The sequence below is a fragment of the Cavia porcellus genome, unplaced genomic scaffold, assembly GCF_034190915.1.
Source record: "Cavia porcellus strain 051 isolate PalLab524CR breed Dunkin Hartley unplaced genomic scaffold, mCavPor4.1 scaffold_1, whole genome shotgun sequence".
Taxonomy (NCBI): domain Eukaryota; kingdom Metazoa; phylum Chordata; class Mammalia; order Rodentia; family Caviidae; genus Cavia; species Cavia porcellus.
This window is the reverse complement of record NW_026947484.1, coordinates 185,968,535-185,991,866: the sequence shown is the minus strand read 5'-3', so window position 1 is coordinate 185,991,866 and position 23,332 is coordinate 185,968,535. Positions and strand designations below refer to the sequence as shown.

Here is a 23,332-nt window from a genome sequence, read left to right as displayed (position 1 = left end):
TGAACGAGTTTAGGTCGAACCAGCATCAGGGAAGAAAACAAGCTGCTTCATCTCGGAAAAAAATCACATCATAGTAGCACAGACCAACAAGTCAACAAAAGTTCTGGGCTTTCCAGCGAACAGCAGCGAAGCTCTGATACCCCTTGAAGTTCTAACCCGGGCAGGATCCAGCCCCGATCAAGCGTTGCAAAGAGGCGGTGGTTCCTGTCTCCCTGACGCCTTCACTTACGTCACTTCCGCCCGGCTGCTACGCGCAGTCCATCAAATAGGATTGAAGCAACTTCCTCTTTCCTTTCCCTTTTTCCTCTCCAAGACCCCGCCTACCGGAAGCGTGTCTGCGCAGGAGGTCAGAGGTGAGATGGGAGGCTGCTGCGGACCACGGTGAATAACTGTTGCGTGCTGTGCTGAGGCTCCCGCGCGTTGAGTTGGAAGAACCAGGTTAGATGACAGCTTAAGCCACCAAGAGATCGGTATGAACTGGGACTCTTCACTCCCTCTGGCTCTGGAGCTTCCACCTCCTGGCCTGCACGGAGCCACGCCAGAGGCCGGGTTCCTTGGACCCCTTAGCATCTGATTGCGGCCCTTAGCCTGCACCTGTGTCTTCTTTTGCTGGAGAGGGCCGAGTATGATTGCTGCCTCCTGTACCCCTTGCCTGGAACTTGAAGTGGAAGCCAAGTAGACTGTAGTCTTGGTGGTGGCGAAGTTGCTCCCAAAAGTAGCGAAAATGCCTTAGCATCCGTCCCGCCTTCTTTGAGCCCTAAAACTCGGGGCGCTAGACAGAGCCCCGAGGAAGAACTCGGATTCTCATCCAGACCTAATCTCCCCAGGGCTGCACAATATAGTGAAGAGAACATTTGGAAATAAGGGAAAAGGGCAGGTGTTAACGAGAGAGTTAGTGTTTTTGAGTGATTAGTTTATGCCTGGGCATTTTGCAAATTCTTTCTGTGATCATACATTGCTTACAAGAATAGAAATTAGTGTTGTTCATGGTTTAGGAACCTGAGGTCAGAGATCGTAACTGACCTGTCCAGTATTAATGAATTAGTAGACGTTTCCCAGATCTTTCACATCTGTAATTCTTGAAACCCTGTAGAAATAATTTCTGTCCAATTACGCTTTTCTTATTTTGGCATTTCAGAAAAGGAAATTCCTGTAATTTGTTTGTAGTCTCTTCACTCTTTTCCTGTTGTCTTATTAACACCTTATTTAGAAACTTAGAATCATTTCAGTATAGCCCTGATGGACAGTTTGGCTTTTCCTTTCCTAAGAGGAGTTAGGTGTGGAATTTATGGATGGATCTGGGTTAAAGGGTTAGAACACTGTTAGTTTTTACATTGTAGGCAGTTTCTTTGTTTTTGCTGTCCTAGCACATCAGCTCAATTTCTGACATTTTTTTCCCTCCAGGATAAAAGCTAGCATCTTAAACCAAGATGTCAGGAGTTGGAAATAAAAGAGCAGCAGCTGGAGAGCCTGGCACATCCCTACCTCCAGAGAAGAAGGCAGCTGTTGAGGACTCTGGGACCACAGTGGAAACCATTAAGCTAGGGGGTGTTTCTTCAACGGTATGAGAAAATGATGCTATGAAAGTGTGTTTTCATTTGTCAGTTGTAACCCGAAATTAAATATTTATGGAAGCCTTTTGGAGTAAGGGGAATTCATATGAAAAAAAGAAAATATGACTTGTGAAGTGTGTGAAGTAATGTGGTCAGTTCTGGAAGAGATGTTTGATTTTTGTTTTCAAGGTGTGTTGATGGTCTTTTGAGTGTAGGGTGCTTCACAGAGCACTGGCTATAGTTATGTAGCAGTTAGAATATAAATGATTCTTTTTCAGTCACTGCAAAATGTGGCACTAGGTTCTAAAAGAGAGTATAACAAAATGATTGAGAATAGTAAAGAGACAGTCTGAAATCAGACTGCCTGAGGTTTATTCTCTGCTCCACCACCACTTTGTAGCTGAGTGGCTTTATATTTTCCTTTGTTTGCCTTTGTTTCCTTGTCTGTGAAATGAATTTACAGTACCTGTCACATTAGGTTGCTATGAAGATAAAACGAGAGTTTCCATTAAGCACTAAAAAGTGTCTTTGACCTAGAAAGTACTCATAATAGTGACCTATTAATTGTTTTTGGACTAAGTAGTAGTGAATAAAATTGGTATCCTTGCTCTTAGAGATGACAAAAGAGTATTATTTCATTAGACTATATATAATATATACAACGCATATATTATAATATATATTTCACTAGAATATATATAATATATATAAACTCATAGTAATGCTGTATGCTTTAAATATCAGGAGCTTACAGGTTTTGGTCTGGTTTAAGATTCTGTATTTTGGAATGCAGCTCTGGAATATGATATTAATATGCTCTCCATTTGTACTACTTATTTGATTATTGAGGCTGAGATTCAGAAAGGTTAATGTTTTTTAGTCTAAACATTAGGAACATGCATGGTAAATTGTTGGTGAAGTATCCTTTTTAGGACTGTGTAGGGTTCTTGTATTCCATTCAAGAGGTGGTTTTTCCATAGCACTGTCTTATATACCCCAAAGGCACTTATTGAAAGGTATTTATTCAAATATTCAAATGTTAGGATTTGCTGAACATCTGTTATTTGCTGTATATTGTGCTGCACACTGAGAACAGCCTCTGCACTTCAGTTTGTAGGGCAGCACCAACGAGGAAATGGTGATAGAGGCCATTGATAGAGATAAAGTCGTGCTCCAGGGGAAGCAGGGCACACATCCCAGTTTGGACTTGATCCACATGGTAGGAAGGAGCTGTTGGAAGGTGTTAAGTAGAGGACAGTAATGTGCTATGACTTACATTTGGAGAATAGATGGTAGAGGAACAAGGGTTATTAGCAGGATTCCAGCGAGCAGAATTGCTTCCCTGCTCCTTTCTACCCTTTTGTCATCACAGTTGTGCTTCTCAGAAGGTGGGAGGTGGGAGGCATGTATCTACTGGTTCCTCACCCAGTTGGCTGAAGGTTGCTTTTGAAGGCAATAACGTCTGCCTTTCAGAGTGAACCTGCATAGACTCCACAGTGCACTTGAAGTGGCAACAATTGCCATTGAGGATGGAGCTGTTCATCACAGCCGTACTGAAATCACATGGGCTTGCTGGACATGTTGTAATGTGTTTGCTGTGGGAGGCCTTTGCAGTACTCCTAGTAGGTGTCCTGGTGGTATGGACCGCTGTGGAGACAAGATTGCTGATGGATCGAATGAGGTTTAGGGTAGATAGGGAGGGTCACCTTAGGATTTGAGAACTGAGTTCCTCTTACTGGATTAGGGAGGAATATGGAGATGCAGATTTTTTTGGGAGCCATGGAGGGTGAATCATGAATTTGGTTTGGTTTTGACAGTAAAATGTTTTATTAGATCCCTTAGTAGTTAGGTATTGGTATACCTGAACTCTGAAGAGAGATCTAAATTAAAGCTTAACACTTGGGAGTCATCATTTTGTAGATGGTATTTAAATTACTGAGAATACAGAGTTCCCTTTAATTAATAAGCATAAAGAAGGAGTCTGAGGACTAAGTCCTGGGATGCTACAAGATGTTCACTAAATGGGGGAGGAAAAGAAACTAAAGTGACAGAACAGTGGATGGGAGAACAAGAGTGGGAGCCTGGAAAGAAATGAAGAAAGCGTTTCGAGGAAGCAGTGATCAGGTGCTGCTGGTGGGCTGAGTGAGGGAGGCCTGAGACTCAGCAAGAGAGAATTTGTTGGGTACTCAGCAAGACCTATGTTGGCATAGTGGAGGAGATGGAAGTCTGATTGCAGTGAGTATAGTATACTCCGTGAGGAGGAGAATTAGTGAAAAGACAATAGACAGTGCCTTGGAGGAGTATTGCATTAAAGAAGAACAAAGAAAATGGGGCAGTAGCCAGAGAGAAATGTGGAATCAGGGCAGGGTTATTTTATTTTATTTTGTTTTGTTTTTTAAATTTGCAGATATTGCAGTATGTTCCTCTATTGATTGAAATGATTTGGTAGACAGGATAAAGCTGATAATATAGCAAAAGGAGGTGCTAGTTACTGATGTGACATCCTTGAGCAGCTGAGGGGGAGCATAATGTCATGTACAAGTGGAAGAACTTAGCCAGGAGCAGGAGTGGTTTATCCCTGCCAGTAAAAAGGAACTGAGGGTGTGGGAAGGTCGGTAGCTATGCTTGTGGGAGGTAGGTATGGGCATTGTCTTCTGATTACTTCTTTTCTTTCAATAAAGTCAGAATTAAAACTTATCTAAGAGTGAGGATGGGGAGGAAGTTTTAGAGGTTTGAGGAGACAGAAAATGGTGTGAAGTCATTCTGAAGAGAGGTATTAGAGAGAGAGAGAGAGTTACCGGATAGCACTGGGAACCCATTTGAATTTGTGAGCTTTGAGTTTAAAATTAAATCAATTAGTCTGATACTTATTTTTTATAGTCACATTGAGCTGCATTGACTTTGGATAGGTAGGGTTGGCTATTGTGAGGGTTGAGGTTTTTTTTTTTTTACCAAAAATATGATAAAGAAGCAAGCAGAAAGGGGAAGGTATTTAAAAGGAGGTGATGCTAATGACTGATCATAGAATTTGTTTGCTAAAGGAGGAGGTGAAAAGTGAGAGGAATGAAAAGCAGTAAAAGGTATAGGACTAGATGATTATAGATTCTGAAGAGGTTGAAGAATCTTCGAAGCAGGAAACAGTGAGCTGGAGAGGTAGGTGGTAGTCATGGAGAATGAGCTTAGAGAGGATCTGCAGGTATAGCTAAGGCTTAGCATGAGGGTCACTGGGAGCTGGGGCAGACAGATAAGATTATGGATGGAGAAGAGGTCAGTACCAAGGCACATATGACCAAATGACCATCTATATGGGGACTGAAATCATTAGAATTATAATAGGTGCAGTATTTTCACAGGTGGTGATAAATCTTTGTGAATGGAATGAATGACCTGGGCATTTACAGATAAGTTCAACAAACAGGATGGCTGGTGGCAGAATCTGTAAAGCTAGGAGTTTTTAGCAGGGCAGGAGGGGTAATGGCTTAGAAGTAGCAGTGAAAAACAGCAGATACAGTCTGCCTCTAGGTGGAGGACTTCAAGGAGTGGGAGAAAAAAAGCTGCCACTGCAGAAGCCTGCAAGGAAATGATGTTCTCATCTAGATTTTAGTTAGGCCAGAAGGAAAAGGCAGTGTTCAGAGAAGGGGTTAACGATGTAGTTTATTAATAGTATAAGCTAGTAAAATGGGAAACTATTTACTTCTTTGATATATCAAGAATGTCTTAATGTAAATGCAAGAGGGAAAAATAGAACAAGAAATTAGTGCTCTGATAATTCTAGCATTAAAATTTATTCATTCCCATTTAAAGTGTGAATGTAAGCCATAAGATGTGCTGTTTCTTTGCTTGGGCTGTTCCACCCCTGGGCCCATCTCCAGTTTGTTTAAGAGAAGGAGCTAGAGAGAGATTAAAGGTATTAAGAGGGTGTGGAATTACTGATGAAGTGAGCTTAATAGAAAGAGAAGAGACAACATCCTGAGTACAGGTTGAGATTTTAAGGATGTATGCACATATGTTGGTGAGTTGTGTCAGCAGATCAGAGAGGTGGAGAGTTGGGGTGTTTCCCATCTGATAACTTTATTTGCTTAAGATAGGAAGCAAAGCCACCTGTGTAATGTGATGTGAAAGAGACAGAGCTCAGTAGAGTTTGGAATTGCTTTGGTACAGAAAGGACATTCACTTATTAAATAAAAAATATTTCTGGACAAATTGAAACATGTGGCCTGGTTAGGAATTCATCTTGTTAAGTCACTGGTTTGTTTGCCGTCTCATTGGGGATAGGAGTGGAATAGTCAGATGACTGGTTATGATCAGACTGATCAAACTCTTCCCAGAGGACTTCACTGGGTATAACAGCTTATTTGTCTAACGTCTTTGTGAAGGTTAACAATACTGGTTTCTTGGAGCAGGAGGAGTTAGACATCCGGACACTGCAGACCAAGAACCGCAAGCTGGCAGAAATGCTGGATCAGCGGCAGGCCATAGAGGACGAGCTGCGTGAGCACATTGAAAAGTTGGAGCGGCGGCAGGCCACCGATGACGCCTCGCTGCTGATTGTCAACCGGTACTGGAGTCAGGTACCGTGTTTGCTTATTTGCTCAGATTTGTCTGAGCAGGTTAGGTCTTAGTACATTCTTCATTTCTAAAACTATGTCCTTTTCTTCTTTCTTGTTTGTATGCTGCTCCAGTTTGATGAAAATATCCGTATCATCCTTAAACGTTATGATCTGGAGCAGGGTTTGGGAGATCTTCTCACAGAAAGGAAAGCCCTTGTTGTGCCAGAACCAGAACCTGACTCCGATAGCAATCAAGAGCGCAAAGATGACCGAGAGAGAGGTGAGTATTTATGGTGATTTCTACCGCTGCGTGTTATCTTGATTTCAAAGTTGGGACATATTGTGAGATTTTCTATTTAAGTGGAAAAAAAGAATGTTAATATTTCCAGTTTTATAATTTTGAGGCACATCTTTTTTACCCCTCTGTGTTCACAGGGGATGGGCAGGAGCCCGCTTTCTCTTTCCTGGCTACTTTGGCCAGCAGTTCCAGTGAAGAGATGGAGTCTCAGCTGCAGGAGCGTGTGGAGTCCTCCCGCAGAGCTGTGTCCCAAATTGTGACTGTCTATGATAAACTGCAAGAAAGGGTGGATTTTTTATCCCGGAAACTGAACAGTGGAGGTGAGGCAAGAACCCGGAGACCAGAAACAGTGAAGGAAGAATATAAGAATTCATTTTATGGGGCTGGAAGTCTATAGCTTAGTGGTAGAGCATGTGTTTAGGCTGTGCAAGGCTCAATCTGCAGCACTAAAAGGAAAGAAAAAAACTCATGCTAATTTGCAAACTTGTTAGTTTACATTAAATTTCTTGGTATTGTAATCTTTACTAATAACAGCTTGACAGAGGCACATTAGTGTTTTAAGAATGCTTCACATTTACACTTATTTGGGCTATATGACAGTCCTTCAGGAAATCAAGGAAAATTTTATCAACTTCTGATACTGTATTAATTAGATACTTCTATAAGTAGCAGAATTAATATTATTTTTTTACGTTAAAGAATCAGTTTTTGGTATGTTTTCTTCTCTCTCCTTTCTTTGGATCTCTTGCTCTGCCTGTGTTTGTCTCTCTCTACAGTGCTAAGGATTGTGGCCAGGATTTTAACACTGAGCTGTAGCCCCAGTCCTTTTTTTTGTTTGTTTGCTAAACTACAGTGCAGTTCTTCTTCCTCAGATAATCTAATAGCAGAAGAAGCAGTGCAGGAGCTGAATTCCTTTCTCACACAGGAGAATATGAGGCTGCAGGAATTGACAGACTTGCTGCAGGAGAAGCATCACACCATGTCCCAAGAGGTGCTGGACTGGAAAGGGAGGATGGCTGTTTCTAGTGGGTCTGGCTGATGTTGGCTCAGGATTCCGAGTCACCTTACTCTGGAAGACTTGTTTTTATATGAAAGAGTGTGCAGGGCAGGCGGGAGCCCCCCGCTCTGAGAAATCAACATCTAAGGAGAGGTTAAAGGAAGAAGGAAACAATTGAGTATTTCTCCTTGACTATATGCCTTGCTTAAAAAGACATTTTAAGATCCTCACCTGTAGGACGGAATGGTATCCTATGGGATTTTACGGAACATAGCAGAGATCCAAAATCCCAAATAATGAGTTACTCCAAATACAACATAGAGGATTAATATTACTAAAGAATGGCTTGATAAAAATTCAACAGAATATGGTATATAGGAAATTCTGCACTGATGATGTCCCAGGGACTTGAGGAATATGAGTTTTTCATCCAGGCTTGGAAAGAAATAGTGCCAAGACCAAATTGTGCCAAGATCTGGCATTTATTTACAAAATTACTTAAAGTAATTGGAGACCTTGTAAGTCTTGTGTGGCATTCCTGGTGATCATTTTGGCTTTGTGCAAATTATACGGTGCTAAAGTGTGACGTGCCATGGTTCAGACTTCTCATGCTGACTGGTAATTTAATCTGCCATTTTCTTAGTGCCTAGAATTTAAGCACTGTATAAGTGTAATCTTTAATGGTAATCTAGTTCTCATTTTAATTCTAAGCAGCAAATTCAAAATGGTTAGTGACTGGTCTGGGGGCATAGCTAGAGGGTAATTGATCTTTGTTTTGAATATAAATCTTTTGTATTTTGAAGCCACAATCTTCACATACCCTTGTTTCTTAAACTCCTTTGTTAAGGTCCATGCCAGGCTGGTTGCATGAGAATTAGCTGGAAGTTTATAAATGCACATTAATTCTTAGGGGCCTTTGACAGGGTTAGAGTGGAGTATGGTGAACCTGTAATGTTTTAAGACATAAACTAGGTGCAACAAAGATGGAAAAGTCTTCATTTATAACCCTTCCCCAAATCTCAGCATTAGTAAGTTGCAGGCATGTTACTTTGCTCATCTTGCCCGATGTACCAGATGGTTATAGCGGGCTGCTGATGTTGCTGGCAGCTGGGAGCTCCCTGAGTTGCCTGCTGGAATGCCTACGGGTGACTTTTGCATTCTTGTGTGGCAACTCACTTCTTCCAGTGAGTATTTTGAGAACACCAGGCAGATCTGCATTGCCTTTCTAACCTGACCTTCAAGTTACATAGTATATTTCCACTGAGTCATAAAGTTTATCCATATTCAAGAAACAAAAACTTAGATTACATTTTTTGATGGCAGGATAGTCAAGGAATTGTGGGAACTTAAACTGGTGGTATAGGGCGTATCTACTCTAACTTGTTCTTTTTTAATATGTTTTCCTGAACACCTGCCTTTGGAATGTAGTTCTCCAAGTTACAGAGTAAGGTGGAGACAGCTGAGTCACGAGTGTCTGTCTTGGAGTCCATGATTGACGATCTGCAGTGGGATATTGACAAGATTCGCAAAAGGGAACAGCGGCTCAACCGACACCTAGCAGAAGTTTTGGAACGGGTCAGTGCTATTTTGTTAAAGCTTTGTTAAAGACTGAAATAATTTTAAGGAATTTTTCAGAAAGAATCAACTTGGATAGTGTTGTTTGGAGAAAAAGACTGGTCTTTATAAAGTCCATAAGTTTGTCTGGGTAAAATCTTTAGGTCTCTCACCAAAGAATTGTTTTTTCTTTTCTATAGGTGAATTCCAAAGGTTATAAGGTGTATGGAGCAGGGAGCAGTCTCTATGGCGGCACAATCACAATCAATGCCCGGAAGGTAAATCAGTGCTCCGCACAGGACGGTGTTCGACCTGGCATCACCTCCTGTACCTACTGCTTAGACAGGTTCACAGGAGGCAAAATGAGGCCAGCAAGTACGGAGAGGCTTGCAGTGTGAAGGATGTGACATTTCTTTGTCTTTATTCTCATTTGCTTTTTTTCTGTTTCTTTCTAGTTTGAGGAAATGAATGCAGAGCTTGAGGAGAACAAAGAGTTGGCCCAGAACCGACACTGTGAGCTGGAGAAACTTCGGCAAGACTTTGAGGAGGTCACTTCACAAAATGAGAAGTTGAAGGTAGGAGACACATTGTTACAGCAAGGTAAAACTGAGCTCGCATATGGGTCCTAACATTTGTGAAGCTGCATCATGGATGAGGAAAAACAAAATAGACAAATTCAGTATCCTTTCATGGCAAGAACTCTCAGTGAATTAGGTATAGAAGAAATGCACCTCAATACAATAAAGAGTATTTACACAGTTAACCTCATACTCAGTGGTGAAAAAATGGAAAAGTTTTTCTCTTAAGATTAGAAATGACACAGAGGGCCACTTCTACTTAACATAGTACTAGAAGTTCTAGCTAGAGCAGTTAGATACGGATAAGAAATACAAAGCCTTCAGATTGGGAAGGAAGAAGTAAAGTTGTCCCTGTTTGCAGATGACATAGCTTTATACATAGGACACCCTAAATATTCCTCCAAAAACCTTGTAAGGATCATAGATGAATTCAGTAAACTTGAAGAATGCAGAATAAGCATGAAGAAACAGGTGTTGCGGTATCCTAACAATAAACTATGTGAGGCTGAAACTAAGAAAATCTCGTTTTACAGCAGCATCAGAAGCAAAATTGTTCTGAGTATATTTAATCAAAGAAATATGAGATTTATACACTGAGTAGATAAAAAATATGTTATATAAGTATACAATGCAATATTATTAAGTAAAAAGGAAACTGTCATTGGTGAAAACCTGGATGAACCTGGAGGATATTATACTAAATAAGGCAGGCACAGAGGTGTGAATACTGCATGAGCTCACTTCGGTATATCGTCTAAAGAAGTGTGACTCATGGCAGTGGGGGCGAGTTTGGGATTTGCTGAGGGATGGGTGATGGGGAGACATTAGTCCAAGGATACAAAATTTCAGTTGCATAGGATGAGTAGGTTCTGGAGATCTAAAATACAACATAGGGCCTATAGTTGATTCCTCTGTATCATATACTTGAAGTATACTAAGACAGCAAGTCTTAAATGTTCTCACCACACAAGAATGGTGGCTGGCTTACCGTAATGATTTCACAGTGGATACATACGTCAAAATATCATGTTATACACTATGTATAATTTTTGTTGATACTTTAATAAAGCTGGAGAAAAAAAAACACAAATTTATCAATATTATCTGCTTACTTATTTAGATTCTATCATTTGCATCTTGCCTGGTTCTGTAAAGGATTATACTAACCCCTAAAGATTTATAGAATAAACCAAGGTGCTCTAATGTAGAAGAAGAGGATAAACCAGGATGAGAATTCAAAATAGATATTAGAAATAAGTCTTTGTTTATAAGATGCATGAAAAGAGTATGTATATACTGTGGGAGCATAGACCATTTTTGTCACTTTTTGCCAAAGGTGGGTCACAGTGGACTCTGCCAAAGATAGAGTCACAGATGTGGCTCTACAGTTTCTCTCTGCCAAAAGGAAAGACAAAATATCAGTGATCCTGCTGATTTTCAAACCTGCCCATTAAAATTTTCTCTCTAAGGGAAGGAAGATGATTCTGGCAGCCTTCTTCATCTCTTTCAAGATAGTTACCTGTCTCTTATAATTTAGTTTATTTCCAGGTGAATAAATGACAGTAAAGATGTTTGAGCTAAAAGAGCACATGCAGCCGAAGTAAAGTCACTTACAGGATTTAAATGATTGAAACAAGGCGGTACTCAGGAGAAGCAGAGCTAGTTTTATTATCATGTCAGAAGTATTTTTTTTTTTGTAGTTGTTGATAAAGAAAAGCAACCTGGCAGATTTCACAGGCCTTGTGCGGGTGCTCTTGCCCTAGCCCCTGACTTGTCTTTGCTTTGGGCCCCCCCGAGGTGGAGCTGCGGAGTGCCGTGGAGGAGGTGGTTAAGGAAACCCCGGAGTATCGCTGCATGCAGTCGCAGTTCTCCGTCCTGTACAACGAGAGCCTGCAGTTGAAAGCACACTTGGACGAGGCGCGAACACTGCTTCACGGCACCAGGGGAACTCACCAGCGCCAGGTGGAGCTCATTGAGGTAGGGGGTTTACCTCGTGCTCTGTGTTTAAGGTTTCTGCCCCATAAACTTTACAATTTTACTCTGTCATGTGCTGCTTGTCTGTTTATTCAGCACGCATTTATATGCAGTAGCTCTAGGTCTTTACTGTGCTGGGTGGTGAGCGTACAAAGGTAACAGTTCCTGCCCGAAGGAGAGCAATACCCATTGGAGTGTAGTAGGTTACAGTAGCTTTGGGCCCAGAAGTGCAGGGATGGGGAGAGAGCATCTGATTTCACTGTGGAGCCTTCCTGATTACTTTGAGAAAGTGAAATGTGACTCTTGAGGATAAGTCCAAGTTTACTGGTATTGAAAGATGGGACAGATGTATTCCCAATAGTAAGGCTGGCATGCGTGAAAATGGAACCTGGTATGTAGGATGGTGTGGCCGGAGCTTATGGGTACGGGAGAGCCGTTTGTGGAAGCCGTGTCTGTTTTCCCAAGCCATGATGGTGGATGGTGGCACCTGTGGCTGGTTTTTTTAAAGGCAGAAAATTTTTATCATGTGTTTTTGTTTCTCCCATAGTCCTTGATGTAGTTGGCCTTTTCATATACATGCCAGCCAAATGAATTGAGTACTACTTTATAAATGTTTCTATACTATTTTACGGCTCAGGTTTTCCAACTAAATTGTCATATTCTCAGAGTTGGAGGCTGTTTGCTTTTTGTATGTAGTGTCTTGTCAGTTGCCACATTTGTGTTTGAAAGCTCTCTTGGTGTTCATTAAGCATTGAATGAAGTGGGACTTTTTAGCTACCCTTTTCTTTTTCCTTTGGCATATTCTCTTCTCATTTTTTAGATCCCTGCAGATCAAATACAAAAACCAGAATACTATAATGTGATGGTATTGCTACATTTTGGTCAGAATTTTTGACTGGTTCCTTGTTCTACATATAGCGAGATGAGGTGAGTCTCCACAAGAAGCTGAGGACGGAAGTGATTCAGCTGGAAGACACGCTGGCCCAGGTCCGCAAGGAGTATGAAATGCTGAGGATAGAGTTCGAGCAGACGCTGGCCGCCAATGAGCAAGCAGGTACAGCTGTTCTTTCTCCGCCCTGCAGGTTGTGTGCTGTGAATGCTGTCCTTGAGAGGCACATCGTGTTTCTGCAAGTCGTTAATACTAACTTAACTCAGAAATGCTAACGTGCCTTAAATGAAATTCTACCACTCAGTTTGCTTCACAGCCTCAGTGTTGGCCTTTTAACTTAAGTGGTCCAGTTTTATTTTCTTCCTCTGATAGAGTAATTCTTTTAGTAATTCTCCCTGTTCTCTAGACATTCCTCGTGTTTTCTTTACTTTCTGTCCTTGTGCCTTTACCCTTATCACAGTTGTTCTTAATACTGCCGTTGCTGTGTTTAAGGACCTATAAACCGGGAGATGCGCCATCTCATCAGCAGCCTCCAGAATCACAATCACCAGCTGAAAGGCGAGGTCCTGAGATATAAGCGGAAACTGAGAGAAGCCCAGTCAGACCTGAACAAGGTAGCTGCAGCAGAAGAATAAGTATTACGCGCTGCTAAGTTCACGAAGGTGTTTCTGAGTGAGCTAGGCAACGTGGTTACTGTAAGCTGCGTACTCCTTTCTTTCTTTGTTTTTGCAGACGCGTCTGCGTAGTGGCAGTGCCCTCCTGCAGTCGCAGTCCAGCACTGAGGACCCTAAGGATGAACCCGCAGAGCTGAAAACGGATTCTGAGGACCTGTCCACCCCGTCCTCAGCATCAAAGTCATCTCAGGAGGATGGCAACGAAATTAAGTCCAAGCGAGACGAGGAGGAGCGAGAACGAGAAAGGAGGGAGAAAGAAAGGGAGCGAGAAAGAGAACGAGAGAAAGAAAAGGAGCGAGAACGAGAGAAGCAGAAACTGAAAGAGTCAGAAAAAGAGCGAGATTCCGTTAAGGATAAAGAGAAGGGGAAACATGACGATGGAAGGAAAAAGGAAGCAGAAATTATTAAACAGCTGAAGATTGAGCTGAAGTAAGAGCAGTGTGTAGAGTTAGCCTGAAGCCCAGGCGTCAGGAATGAAATGAAAGGCAGTGTTCAGCTGGTGACCAGGCTTCTCTGAGCTGTGTAAAATTTACATGTAACTAAGCGTATAATTAATGTGGTCTCAACTCGTGATGAAATGAATAGCCTAAATGGCCTGCCTGGCTGTTGTGTAGTTAGTTGAGGCATTAGGTATCAGTAAATCCTCTAGGTATGGCCTTACTCTTCATGAAATCAAATTAAGAGAAGGGCTATCATATTGAAGTAACACGTCTGAAAATTACTGGAACTTAATTACTGCTGTCTATGAGATTTGGGCCGATTCCTGGCATTAGTTGTATTTTGAATTTACTAAGTGAAGTACGTTTCATTGTAGCTTGAACGATACCTGATCTGTTTCATAGTAAACTAGTTTGTAGGTATGTCAGATCATATTAAGGGACTTCCTAGGAAATCCAGTGAAATAACTATTTTTATCATAACCTTACATGTCACCCCTTTTCCTGCAAAGCCAGTGAGTTCTAGCAGAACCAGTTACTTTTGGCTCTTCACTTTTCATGGTTGACTCTGTGGATGTTTGGTTTTCGGAGGGACCATTATGTTTAAATCCTTGAAACTCAACTGTAATTAAATGGTTTAATAACTTCATGAGAGGCAAACATTATTCTTTAAATGATGAGTAATCAACCATACTAAGATTAGCAGTATATTTTAGACTTCCAAATTTCCCCCTTTTCTTCTGAGTCTCTTTAAGGTAGACAGTTTTTTTCAGGTGTCTTATTAGAACCATCTGAGTGCCTTGTTTAAATATATACCTACTGCCCATCCATACTTACCTAATTTCAGAAGAGTGGGACCACAGAACTTTGCCTATGTCTAAGTGCCATAAATGTGTATTTACAACTTTATACAAAGAGAATTAAAGCAGGAAATGATTCATTCATACAGTTTACTTCTTTTATTGTGTGATTATATCCAGAAGTCTGTTGATAGTCTGTACAAAATTTTGTCTTTTAGGTGCAACAGAGAGTGAAAAACCTTTTAAAATACTCTGCTCAGTTCAGAATTCTCCTGCTCTGATGCTCTTTGTCTTCTCCTTCCATTGTTCCCTTCCCTTTGCAACCCTGCTGTAGAAAGGCACAAGAGAGCCAGAAGGAGATGAAGCTATTGCTGGACATGTACCGCTCCGCCCCGAAGGAACAGAGGGACAAAGTTCAGCTAATGGCAGCTGAGAAGAAGTCTAAGGCAGAGGTAACTAGTCATTGCCGGTCCTTTGATGCGGATCTTCATTTGTGGGGTTTCCTGTGTACCTTTCGAGGATATAGTAGTTACTTTTCTTATTTTTGAAGTTAGTATTTAATCTAAGTAAGATTTTCTACACTTTCAAAGACCATCTAATCAGATTCAAAGATTTTCTTCCACGTAGTAAGGTACATCAGAATTACTGGAAATAGGAGTAGGTTTTGCAAAATCATATTTCCCGCTTTACCTATGTAATTAATTACTATGAGATTTTTTTTTTTTTCTGATTGGTTTTGGAAGAAATGTCTTATGCTTTTAAAACATAAGGAAAAAAGGATTGAAATCTGTAAAGAAAGATACAGATGTAGTCCTCAAAAATGGTGCTCATAAAGGCATGAAAAACAGGAAGAAGCATGTTAAAACACTGTTGCAATGTGGTGTACTCTATCATTTATCATGTGTATACTATTTATCTTGTCCTGTAATTCTGTCAGTGTTATTTTGGTATTATAGGCTGGTCTTCTACCATGTTTATTGATTTTTAAGAAAGTATTACAACATTTATTTCTTATGTGATTATCTCTCTTTTTTTTTTTCCTTAATGTGATTGTTTTCATTCTGTAGTTGGAAGATCTAAGGCAAAGGCTTAAGGATTTGGAGGATAAGGAGAAGAAAGAGAACAGGAAAATGGCTGATGAGGAGGCGCTGAGGAAGATCCGGGCCGTGGAGGAGCAGATAGAGTATCTTCAGAAGAAGCTGGCCATGGCCAAGCAGGCAGGCTTACTTTGTTTCTTAATTGACCTTTTAATTTAGTGTTATTTGGCAGTTAACAAACTACTAGTGAAATTTACTATTTTATTTGTCTTTCTTTTAATAGTCTTCATCTTTTTTAAAAAAAATTGTAAATTCATTAAAGTCTTTCATCCTTCCATTATTTTCTTTTGTGTGGTTGGGAATTAGAAAATTTATTTTTATTTTGAGATGGATAGAGAGTTGTTCAAATGTTGTTTATTGAGGATCTGATCTTTCTTACCTGACCTGGAATTAGGGCATATAGTAAATATAAGATAAAAAAATGGTACATGATTTTATATACATTAAGATTATATAAAAAAAGAAAACTATGGCTCCCTGGTAGGTTATACATAAATAATCAGTGTGTTAACAATGATTGTTTCTGGGTCATAAACTTTAGAGACTTATCTTCCTTTTCAAAATGAGCGTGTATTTTTTTTTTTTTTTTTTGAAATCCCAGTGACTTTTTATTCACATTGAATATTAGAGATTCCAAAAATGATTGGAAAATCCACACATATGTTCACTGTTAATAATATCTGCACTGTTTCTAAGAAACAGCAGAATGCCAATGAGATGAAGTGGTTTGAAAGGTAATTTAATTATTGTTTTTTGTTTGTTTGTTTTGGTACTAGGAATTAAACTCAGGATCTTGCACTTGTCAGACAGAACTTCCATTAGATTCTGTGCACATACTTTGTATACAAAATACAATTTTGACTTTTCTTAAATCCGGTCATGTCTACTTTTTCCCTTTTAAAAACACGTGTTATCAGGAAATGCTATCACTACAGGAAAGACTAGGCTAGGACTGTTTTCCATTTTGAAAATATCAGTGCGTAAGTTAGTGTATTAAAATACTGTGATCCCAAAAAAGTCTTAGTTTTTGCTTTATAATGTTGTAGTGTTTGTTTATTTTGGTACTAGACAGATGGATATTAAAGTGCATATGGAAAAGTAAACAGAAATGATGAGAAAAACTTAAAAAGAACAGCAATGGAATCCATTACAGCTGTGAAAAATAAAGTTTCAATAGGTAAAATAGCTTTTGAGTACTGGACCGGCTACTAGGTTTGAATAGAAAGTCTGGAAATGGATTAAAGTACACATGGGCTACCCCCGTAGTTTGAAATCAGTGAGTGAAAGGATTTAAATGTGTTGGGATAAAGACAAAGCAAAATTGGAAAAAAGATGCCTGTTTGAACATTATACTGTGATGATTTCCAAATAAACTGTAGATATATTAAAAAATGGGTCCGTCAAAGAGGGAAAAGAAAATAGGTAAATTACTTTGGAAATATAAAATGGAGAAGACCTTTCTAATAATAAAAGATTACATATACACACATGTGCTAAGTGTACACATATACCGTGTGTTGCACACATGTACTAACTAAAATTTAAAAATCAGAACACATGAAAGGTTGGTAATTTTGAGATCAAGACAAAACTTCAGTGTAGCAAAAACAGCAGTGTCAATAGATTTATGGCAAAAATATACTTTAAATTCTTGTCACCACAAGATTTATCTTCCTAATACGTTTTTTTTTTTTTTAATTCCGAAAAATGAGGAGAAAAAAAAAGCAACAGCCTGATAAGAGAATAGGCAAAGGTGTGAGTGGTTCTCAGAAAAGATTTCAAATTACTCTTAAACATAAAAAAGATGCTCAGTCTTTAGAAATACAAATTGTAGCTCTTGTTAGACACCATGGTCACCTATCCGATTGTTAGGAAACAGAATGTTTGCAACTCTTGGAAAGTCTGTAGACTAAATTCAGTATTAGAATTGTGGAAAAGTATGAGAAAATGGGAGATTTTGTGACAGAGATTCTGGTAACCAACTGCTGCTTGATCAGTTTGCTAAATTAAGGTATGTGTGATTCCTGTTTGCTTTAACTGGCTTTAAATACAGATCAGCCAAAAAATTGGTGTCAGTGATTTCAGGCAATAGGGCTTCTAAACGTTAACCTAGTGACAATATTAAGCTTTTTACCAAAGTTTCTTAAACTAATCTCTCTCTGTTGCTAAGTTAACTTATATATTGATGGGAAAGGTTTTCCTATGCTCATTCCTTGGATTTAGAAGATTCTGCTAATCAGAGTTCTCACTGTAGGAAGAAGAAGCCCTCCTGTCCGAGATGGATGTCACAGGCCAGGCCTTTGAAGACATGCAGGAGCAGAATATCCGCCTGATGCAGCAGTTACGGGAGAAGGATGATGCAAATTTTAAGCTCATGTCAGAGCGAATAAAATCTAATCAGATCCATAAGCTGCTGAAAGAAGAGAAGGAGGAGCTGGCAGATCAAGTTTTGACTCTGAAGACTCAGGTAATTAGGATGAGTAGAGATTTCCATTCTGTTGGGAAAAAAACAGGGTGGGAATAAAAATACTGCAAACTAAATATGGGTCATTAGGATCCTGGTAATAAATCCTACATCCCTACAAAAGACCACACTGTGGTCACTAAAGTACGTATGTATTTGCTAATGCAGAAACAAATGTCCAAAGGGTATAAAGTAATACCTCTTTTGTGTATTAAAGTGTGTATGAATAGATTTAAAAAATATTTTGGAAGGCTGCAGGAAAACTAAGAAGGGTTATTTGGTGTGGGATGTGAGCTTGTCGGTGAGGGGTTAGGAGGTAGATTTACGATTTTAGGTTTTAGGCTTTAATGTTGTTTCCTTCTACTGGGTGCATTAATTTCAAGAAAAGACTATTTTAGAACTTCTAGCCTTTATAAAAGAGATACATGTGGACTTTTGTGTGAACTAAAATTTATGTGTTCTAGTAGGAGTTGTCCAACTTTAAGAGTTAGTATGTCTACAGAAGATGTTAGAAGTGTGATTTCCACTATGCTTGGCAATTGGGAAAATACTCTTTTTCATTGGTTTCCCATACTCTTGATTCTTCATCTATATTTTATATTAATGTGTGAAGCCTTTAATAATCATGCTTTTTCATCTGTTTTAAAGGGTTCTTCAGTAGAACTCAGTAATCAATTTGAAATTTGTAACATACTGTATTTTGTGGGGATATGGATTATCAGAGAATAGCCAGTTTAGTTTTATTTGTGTTTGTGTTAAAGTCTGACTGTCTCTTCCAAAGGTGGATGCCCAGTTACAAGTGGTAAGGAAGCTGGAAGAGAAGGAGCACCTGTTACAGAGCAACATTGGCACCGGGGAGAAGGAGCTGGGCCTTAGGACCCAGGCTTTGGAGATGAACAAGCGCAAGGTATGGCGGCCACTGTGCGAGCTAAAGTGGCGGGCAGTCTTGAGGGGCAGATAAATGTAGCATAGGTGACATTTTCAGCTTACTCATTCCTTGAACGTGGGATAACATTTTGCTTTGCTAGAAGTAAGGGGTGACAAAGTGGCGTTGTTTGTACATCACACACAGGCGATGGAGGCAGCCCAGCTTGCAGATGACCTCAAAACACAGCTGGAATTGGCTCAGAAGAAACTACATGATTTTCAGGATGAGATTGTGGAGAACAGTGTCACCAAAGAAAAGGACATGTTCAATTTCAAACGAGCCCAAGTAAGAGCAGTTCTCTTTTCTGTACATTTCACCCCCTTGTGAATGAGTCATTAATACAATGTCCTGGGTCCTTCCTGTCAGACTATGAGTTCTCTTAGGAAGAAACTTGTCTATTTTCTTCAATGACATATCCCCAAACCTACATAGTGCCTCCTATGTGGTAGACATATAATTAGGGTGTGAATTACTGAAAATAGTATAAACAGCATTAGGAAATTTAAGAATTCTTTTTTGTCACATCATTTATTTTTCATAATGTCTTTCTATCCTTATTTGTAAATCTTCAAATTATTGTCTACCCTCATCTTAAAACCAATAACTATAAAATAAAGTGACCTGTCCTTTAAATTCTTAGGTCATGTTTTCTTAGGATTGAACTGGCAGTAGTTGGCACAGTTCTGGTATAGGAGTATGATTGGTTGCTTGTTTTGAAACAGAGGAAACATCTTAATCATTTATGATTCTCTACATTCCTAAAGGTAGTTGGAAAATACTTTCTTTCCACAACAGAAAGATTAGGTAGGGAAAGATTGTGTAATTGGTCTGCTGTCTTGACACAGGAGGACATTTCTAGACTTCGAAGGAAACTGGAGACTACAAAGAAACCAGACAATGTACCCAAATGTGATGAGATTCTGATGGAAGAGATTAAGGATTATAAGGTCAGAAAAACTGCCTCAGTAATTTCTTTGTGGTTCCTGTCAAGGCCCAAAGTGACCAGCCAGTATTTTGGTAGAATGAACACTGAATTTCTTTTTGTGAAGGTTGTCAGGGAGAGGTGTATTTTGAGGGCGGACGTGGTATTCTGGCCCTAGTGTGATCCGGCCCGCGGATCAATCCGTGGGGTGTACCTGGAGGGGGAACCGGGATTAGTAGAACAGGGGGGAGACCAAGAGAGATTGAAGCAAGTCGAGAGAATCTGATCAAGCCTCGTTTGTTCAGGAAGTGATCACATCTTTTATAGGCCAAGGGTGGGCTGGTGGGACAGGAAGAGGCTATGGGGATGAATACAACAGGGTCATCGTCACGTCCGGGTATGTGACGTAAGCAGGAGAGGATTATGGTTAATGTAGGCAGGTGCATCATATGCCCATAGGAGAGAGGTTGGGGGGGCAGCAATGGGGTGGTTGTGCCACCCCCTACACTAGCGTTGCTTTCTTGTTGCTTAGTTCATTATACCGTGGCATCTCCATTCACGAACACTTTTGTTTGTGAACAATTTAGTTTGCAAACAGAAGCATTTGGCAAAATTTTGTTTTCATTTACAAACTCTGCATCAGGTTGTGAACATGATGACCACAGCCACCTTTTTCACACAAACACGAATGTGGCTTTGACGGAATTGGGGAATGAATTAAGCTCACGAACCGAAGTACCAGTGTGTGTGACAGCCACTTGGTATGTATGGTTGCTCAGACTCTTGACTTCGTTCTGTTTTAGGCACGTTTGACCTGTCCATGCTGCAACATGCGTAAAAAGGATGCCGTGCTCACCAAGTGCTTCCATGTGTTTTGTTTTGAGTGTGTGAAGACGCGCTATGACACCCGTCAGCGCAAATGTCCCAAGTGTAATGCTGCTTTCGGTGCCAACGATTTCCACCGCATATACATTGGTTGATCCGATTCCAGAGAAGAGGAGGAGCTGGCCAGACAAGCACTTACTCATCACCACCAAACCTCTCCCTCTTCTCTCTGTCCCCTTTCCTCCTCAGCTGCACACCCAGGTTCTCCTCCCGCAGTAGCTAGATGACTTCAGGGAAAGGGACCGGTAAATGCAAGTGTGAGGTTTTAGAATGAATTGTAAACAAACTCATGTTTGTCTTTCCTGCCATCTTTATTTCTTGCTCTGAGACTTTAAGCATTTTTTATTGGGTCCATTGTATAATACTGGATTGTCCACTCCTCCTGAGAAACCAAGCTAGTATTTTTGAGGTGGAGAAGGGAGAAAAGAGGACAAGTGTGCTACTATTTTGGGGAAAACGACCTTGTGGAAATAAGCTACCCATGGCTGCAGATGTTTCTTGTTTGGGGTAGTAAAATTTTTGTAAACTTGGATTAAAAAATGATACAATTGTGCTCCTCTCCTGGATTGTTTGATGCCTTAATGAAATTATATCAAGGATAACTCAGTGTATTTCTCATTTACTAGCAAAGTACCTTTTAAGGTCAGCTGTATTTCTGTTAAATATATTTAAATTTTTAATGTTTAACTACTTAAAGCTTTAAATTTCTTGAGGCCAGAATAATTTCAAACTATTATAGCCCCTTTGTCTTCTAAGGAAATCAAAATTGGGAAAAGATGAACAGGATGGAGATGGTGAAGAGATCTGGATAATCTGGGAAATGAGAGCAGAGAGGTCTGGATGAGCTGTGAATTACTCACTTCCTCATTTCTGCAGGGATTGGGGTGATCTTTTGTTTTCCAGAAGATTATCCGCAATGTTTCCATAGGACTTTATACTCTACAAGCTTCAATTAAGGCAGGATTCCATTTTCTTTTGTGTTTGTGATTTTTCTTTTAAACATTTTTCTTTGTTATTACTAGTTAATTTTATACTTTCTATTTTAGCATGACTTCTCTTGAATAGAAATAGTCATCTTGGACTAAGATGGGCAGCTGTGTTTGAAGTATTTAGTTCTTTGCTTAACCGAAATAGTTTCTCCCAGCTGTTTGGGTCAGTTCTGGGGAGAGAGAATGCCTAAAAGATGATGCTTTATTTGACTTCTAAATTCTCTTCCATAGTTAACCATGGGGAATAAGAGTCAGTGGTTTGTTTTTCAGGGCGTCACTGCCTGGCACTTTTAGGTTGAAGGTTCTAGAATTGTTAGTTTTATAATAACCAGTGAACCAGAACTTTTCTCTCTAGTGTAGGATCATAGAAAGTGGATCCCTCTGGATCTCCCACGTTTCCTGAAAGTAGTAGTTCCTAGCTGTAATTAGTAAGACTTTGATGAATTTCTTAAAGTCATACGATGTGGGTTAAGAAATGAGTCTAAGTGGAACACACACACACACACCACTGCCCCTAATGGGATGAAGCCCCCTTCTCTAGACACATGGGTGCATTCTTTTCATTAATGTAATACTTTGCTTGCTGCTTCAGGTTTTTGTTTGTTTGTTTTGGGGTTTTTTGTTTGTCTTGTTTTTATAGGGGAAGCTTGAGTATAACTTTGTTAACTGATGGCCAGTGACTGCTTGGGCAACAGGTGGTTTAGGTTTGGACATTAACTCTTTATGACAATTGACCGAGAAAGCCAACAAGCCTGTACCAGGGGACGGTGAGGTTTGTGGGATATTGTTGAGAAAAACACTAATCCTGTGGGAAGCTGCGTTTTGGGAAACTGCTGGCATTGAGAATCTGAGGTCCAAGTGAAACAGAGTGAGCAATCAAAGTCCTTTCAAATAATAACCAGAAAAGGACCTGTTTCTTTGGCAATCTATTTCTCTTCTGTAGAAATAGTCAGTGAATGGGCTATTACATATTATTGAATTGTATACCAGATTTCATTTGGGTTGGATGTGTATTGGTTTTAACTTTTTCAGATTTTTTAAAGAAATTTGGAAAATCATGATCTCCCAGGGATTAGAAACTACAAATGTAGATCCATCTGAACTGTAAAGAAATTTCTTTCATATCTGGAAATGAATTTCAGTGGTTATTATAGAAGTACTTGAGGCTTATTAAACATTTCATATCTTGTATGGTTTGTCTCCTAAGTTTTTCCTTTTGTTTTCCTGGAAATTTCTCAGCAATTTTGATGAAAATCAAGTTTACTCTAAAGCATGCATCTTAACTACATGACTTGGCTCTTCTTATTTACTGTAAGGAGTTTTTAAATAAAGGTATGAGGCTATTTCTGTTAGCTACTAAATTCTTCACGAGTTTTCATTGGATTCCTTGTTTTATTCTCTGTGCAAATCTGCAAGTATTGTTTTTCAAGGACAGAAGTTCTGTGTACAGTGATGTGCATGCCACTGGAGTGATGAGTGGGATTTGATACAGTGATAATAAAGAAATGATTGTATGTCTTCTAGACCTGCTAGGATGATGACCCTTGTTTCTGCAGGACACCATATGCTAATCTCTGTTCCCAGGGTCATTTGCTGGTGTGACATGCTTTTACATTTGGTTCCTGAAGGTTTTTTTTTTTTTTAGAAAATCAGGGCTAAACTCAAGTTTATTGATAAACGCAAATTCCATTTGGTCTGAAGGAACATTTTGGCTACTTAGCCTCAATAGAATTTTCTGGCTGA

General features: G+C 39.8%; 1 protein-coding gene across 2 annotated transcripts; it reads left to right on the top strand.

Annotated features, from left to right (window-relative positions):
- The first annotated feature begins 284 nt into the window (after positions 1-284).
- Positions 285-22,780, top strand: Rnf20 (ring finger protein 20). 2 transcript variants are annotated; one of them, XM_023565533.2, is made up of 20 exons: positions 285-470; positions 1,405-1,562; positions 5,957-6,124; positions 6,236-6,383; positions 6,539-6,721; positions 7,274-7,392; positions 8,827-8,973; positions 9,153-9,230; positions 9,408-9,527; positions 11,328-11,507; positions 12,423-12,558; positions 12,886-13,007; positions 13,126-13,496; positions 14,639-14,756; positions 15,372-15,521; positions 17,656-17,868; positions 18,647-18,772; positions 18,938-19,078; positions 19,639-19,740; positions 20,519-22,780. In XM_023565533.2, the coding sequence occupies exons 2-20, from the start codon at positions 1,431-1,433 to the stop codon at positions 20,693-20,695; spliced, it is 2,931 nt and encodes a 976-aa protein (XP_023421301.2). In that variant the 5' UTR covers positions 285-470; positions 1,405-1,430; the 3' UTR covers positions 20,696-22,780. The 2 variants fall into 2 exon arrangements, with proteins under 2 accessions (XP_023421301.2, XP_063080521.1); XM_063224451.1 differs by having other exon boundaries at positions 322-438.
- Positions 22,781-23,332: the final 552 nt, after the last annotated feature.

Coding starts and splice junctions, on each gene's coding strand:
- Rnf20 (XM_023565533.2), top strand. CDS start 1,431: ATGTCAGGAGTTGGAAATAAAAGAGCAGCAGCTGGAGAGCCTGGCACA. Junction 1,563..5,956: donor TAGGGGGTGTTTCTTCAACG/GTATGAGAAAAT, acceptor TTCTTGGAGCAG/GAGGAGTTAGACATCCGGAC. Junction 19,079..19,638: donor TCAATTTCAAACGAGCCCAA/GTAAGAGCAGTT, acceptor GTCTTGACACAG/GAGGACATTTCTAGACTTCG.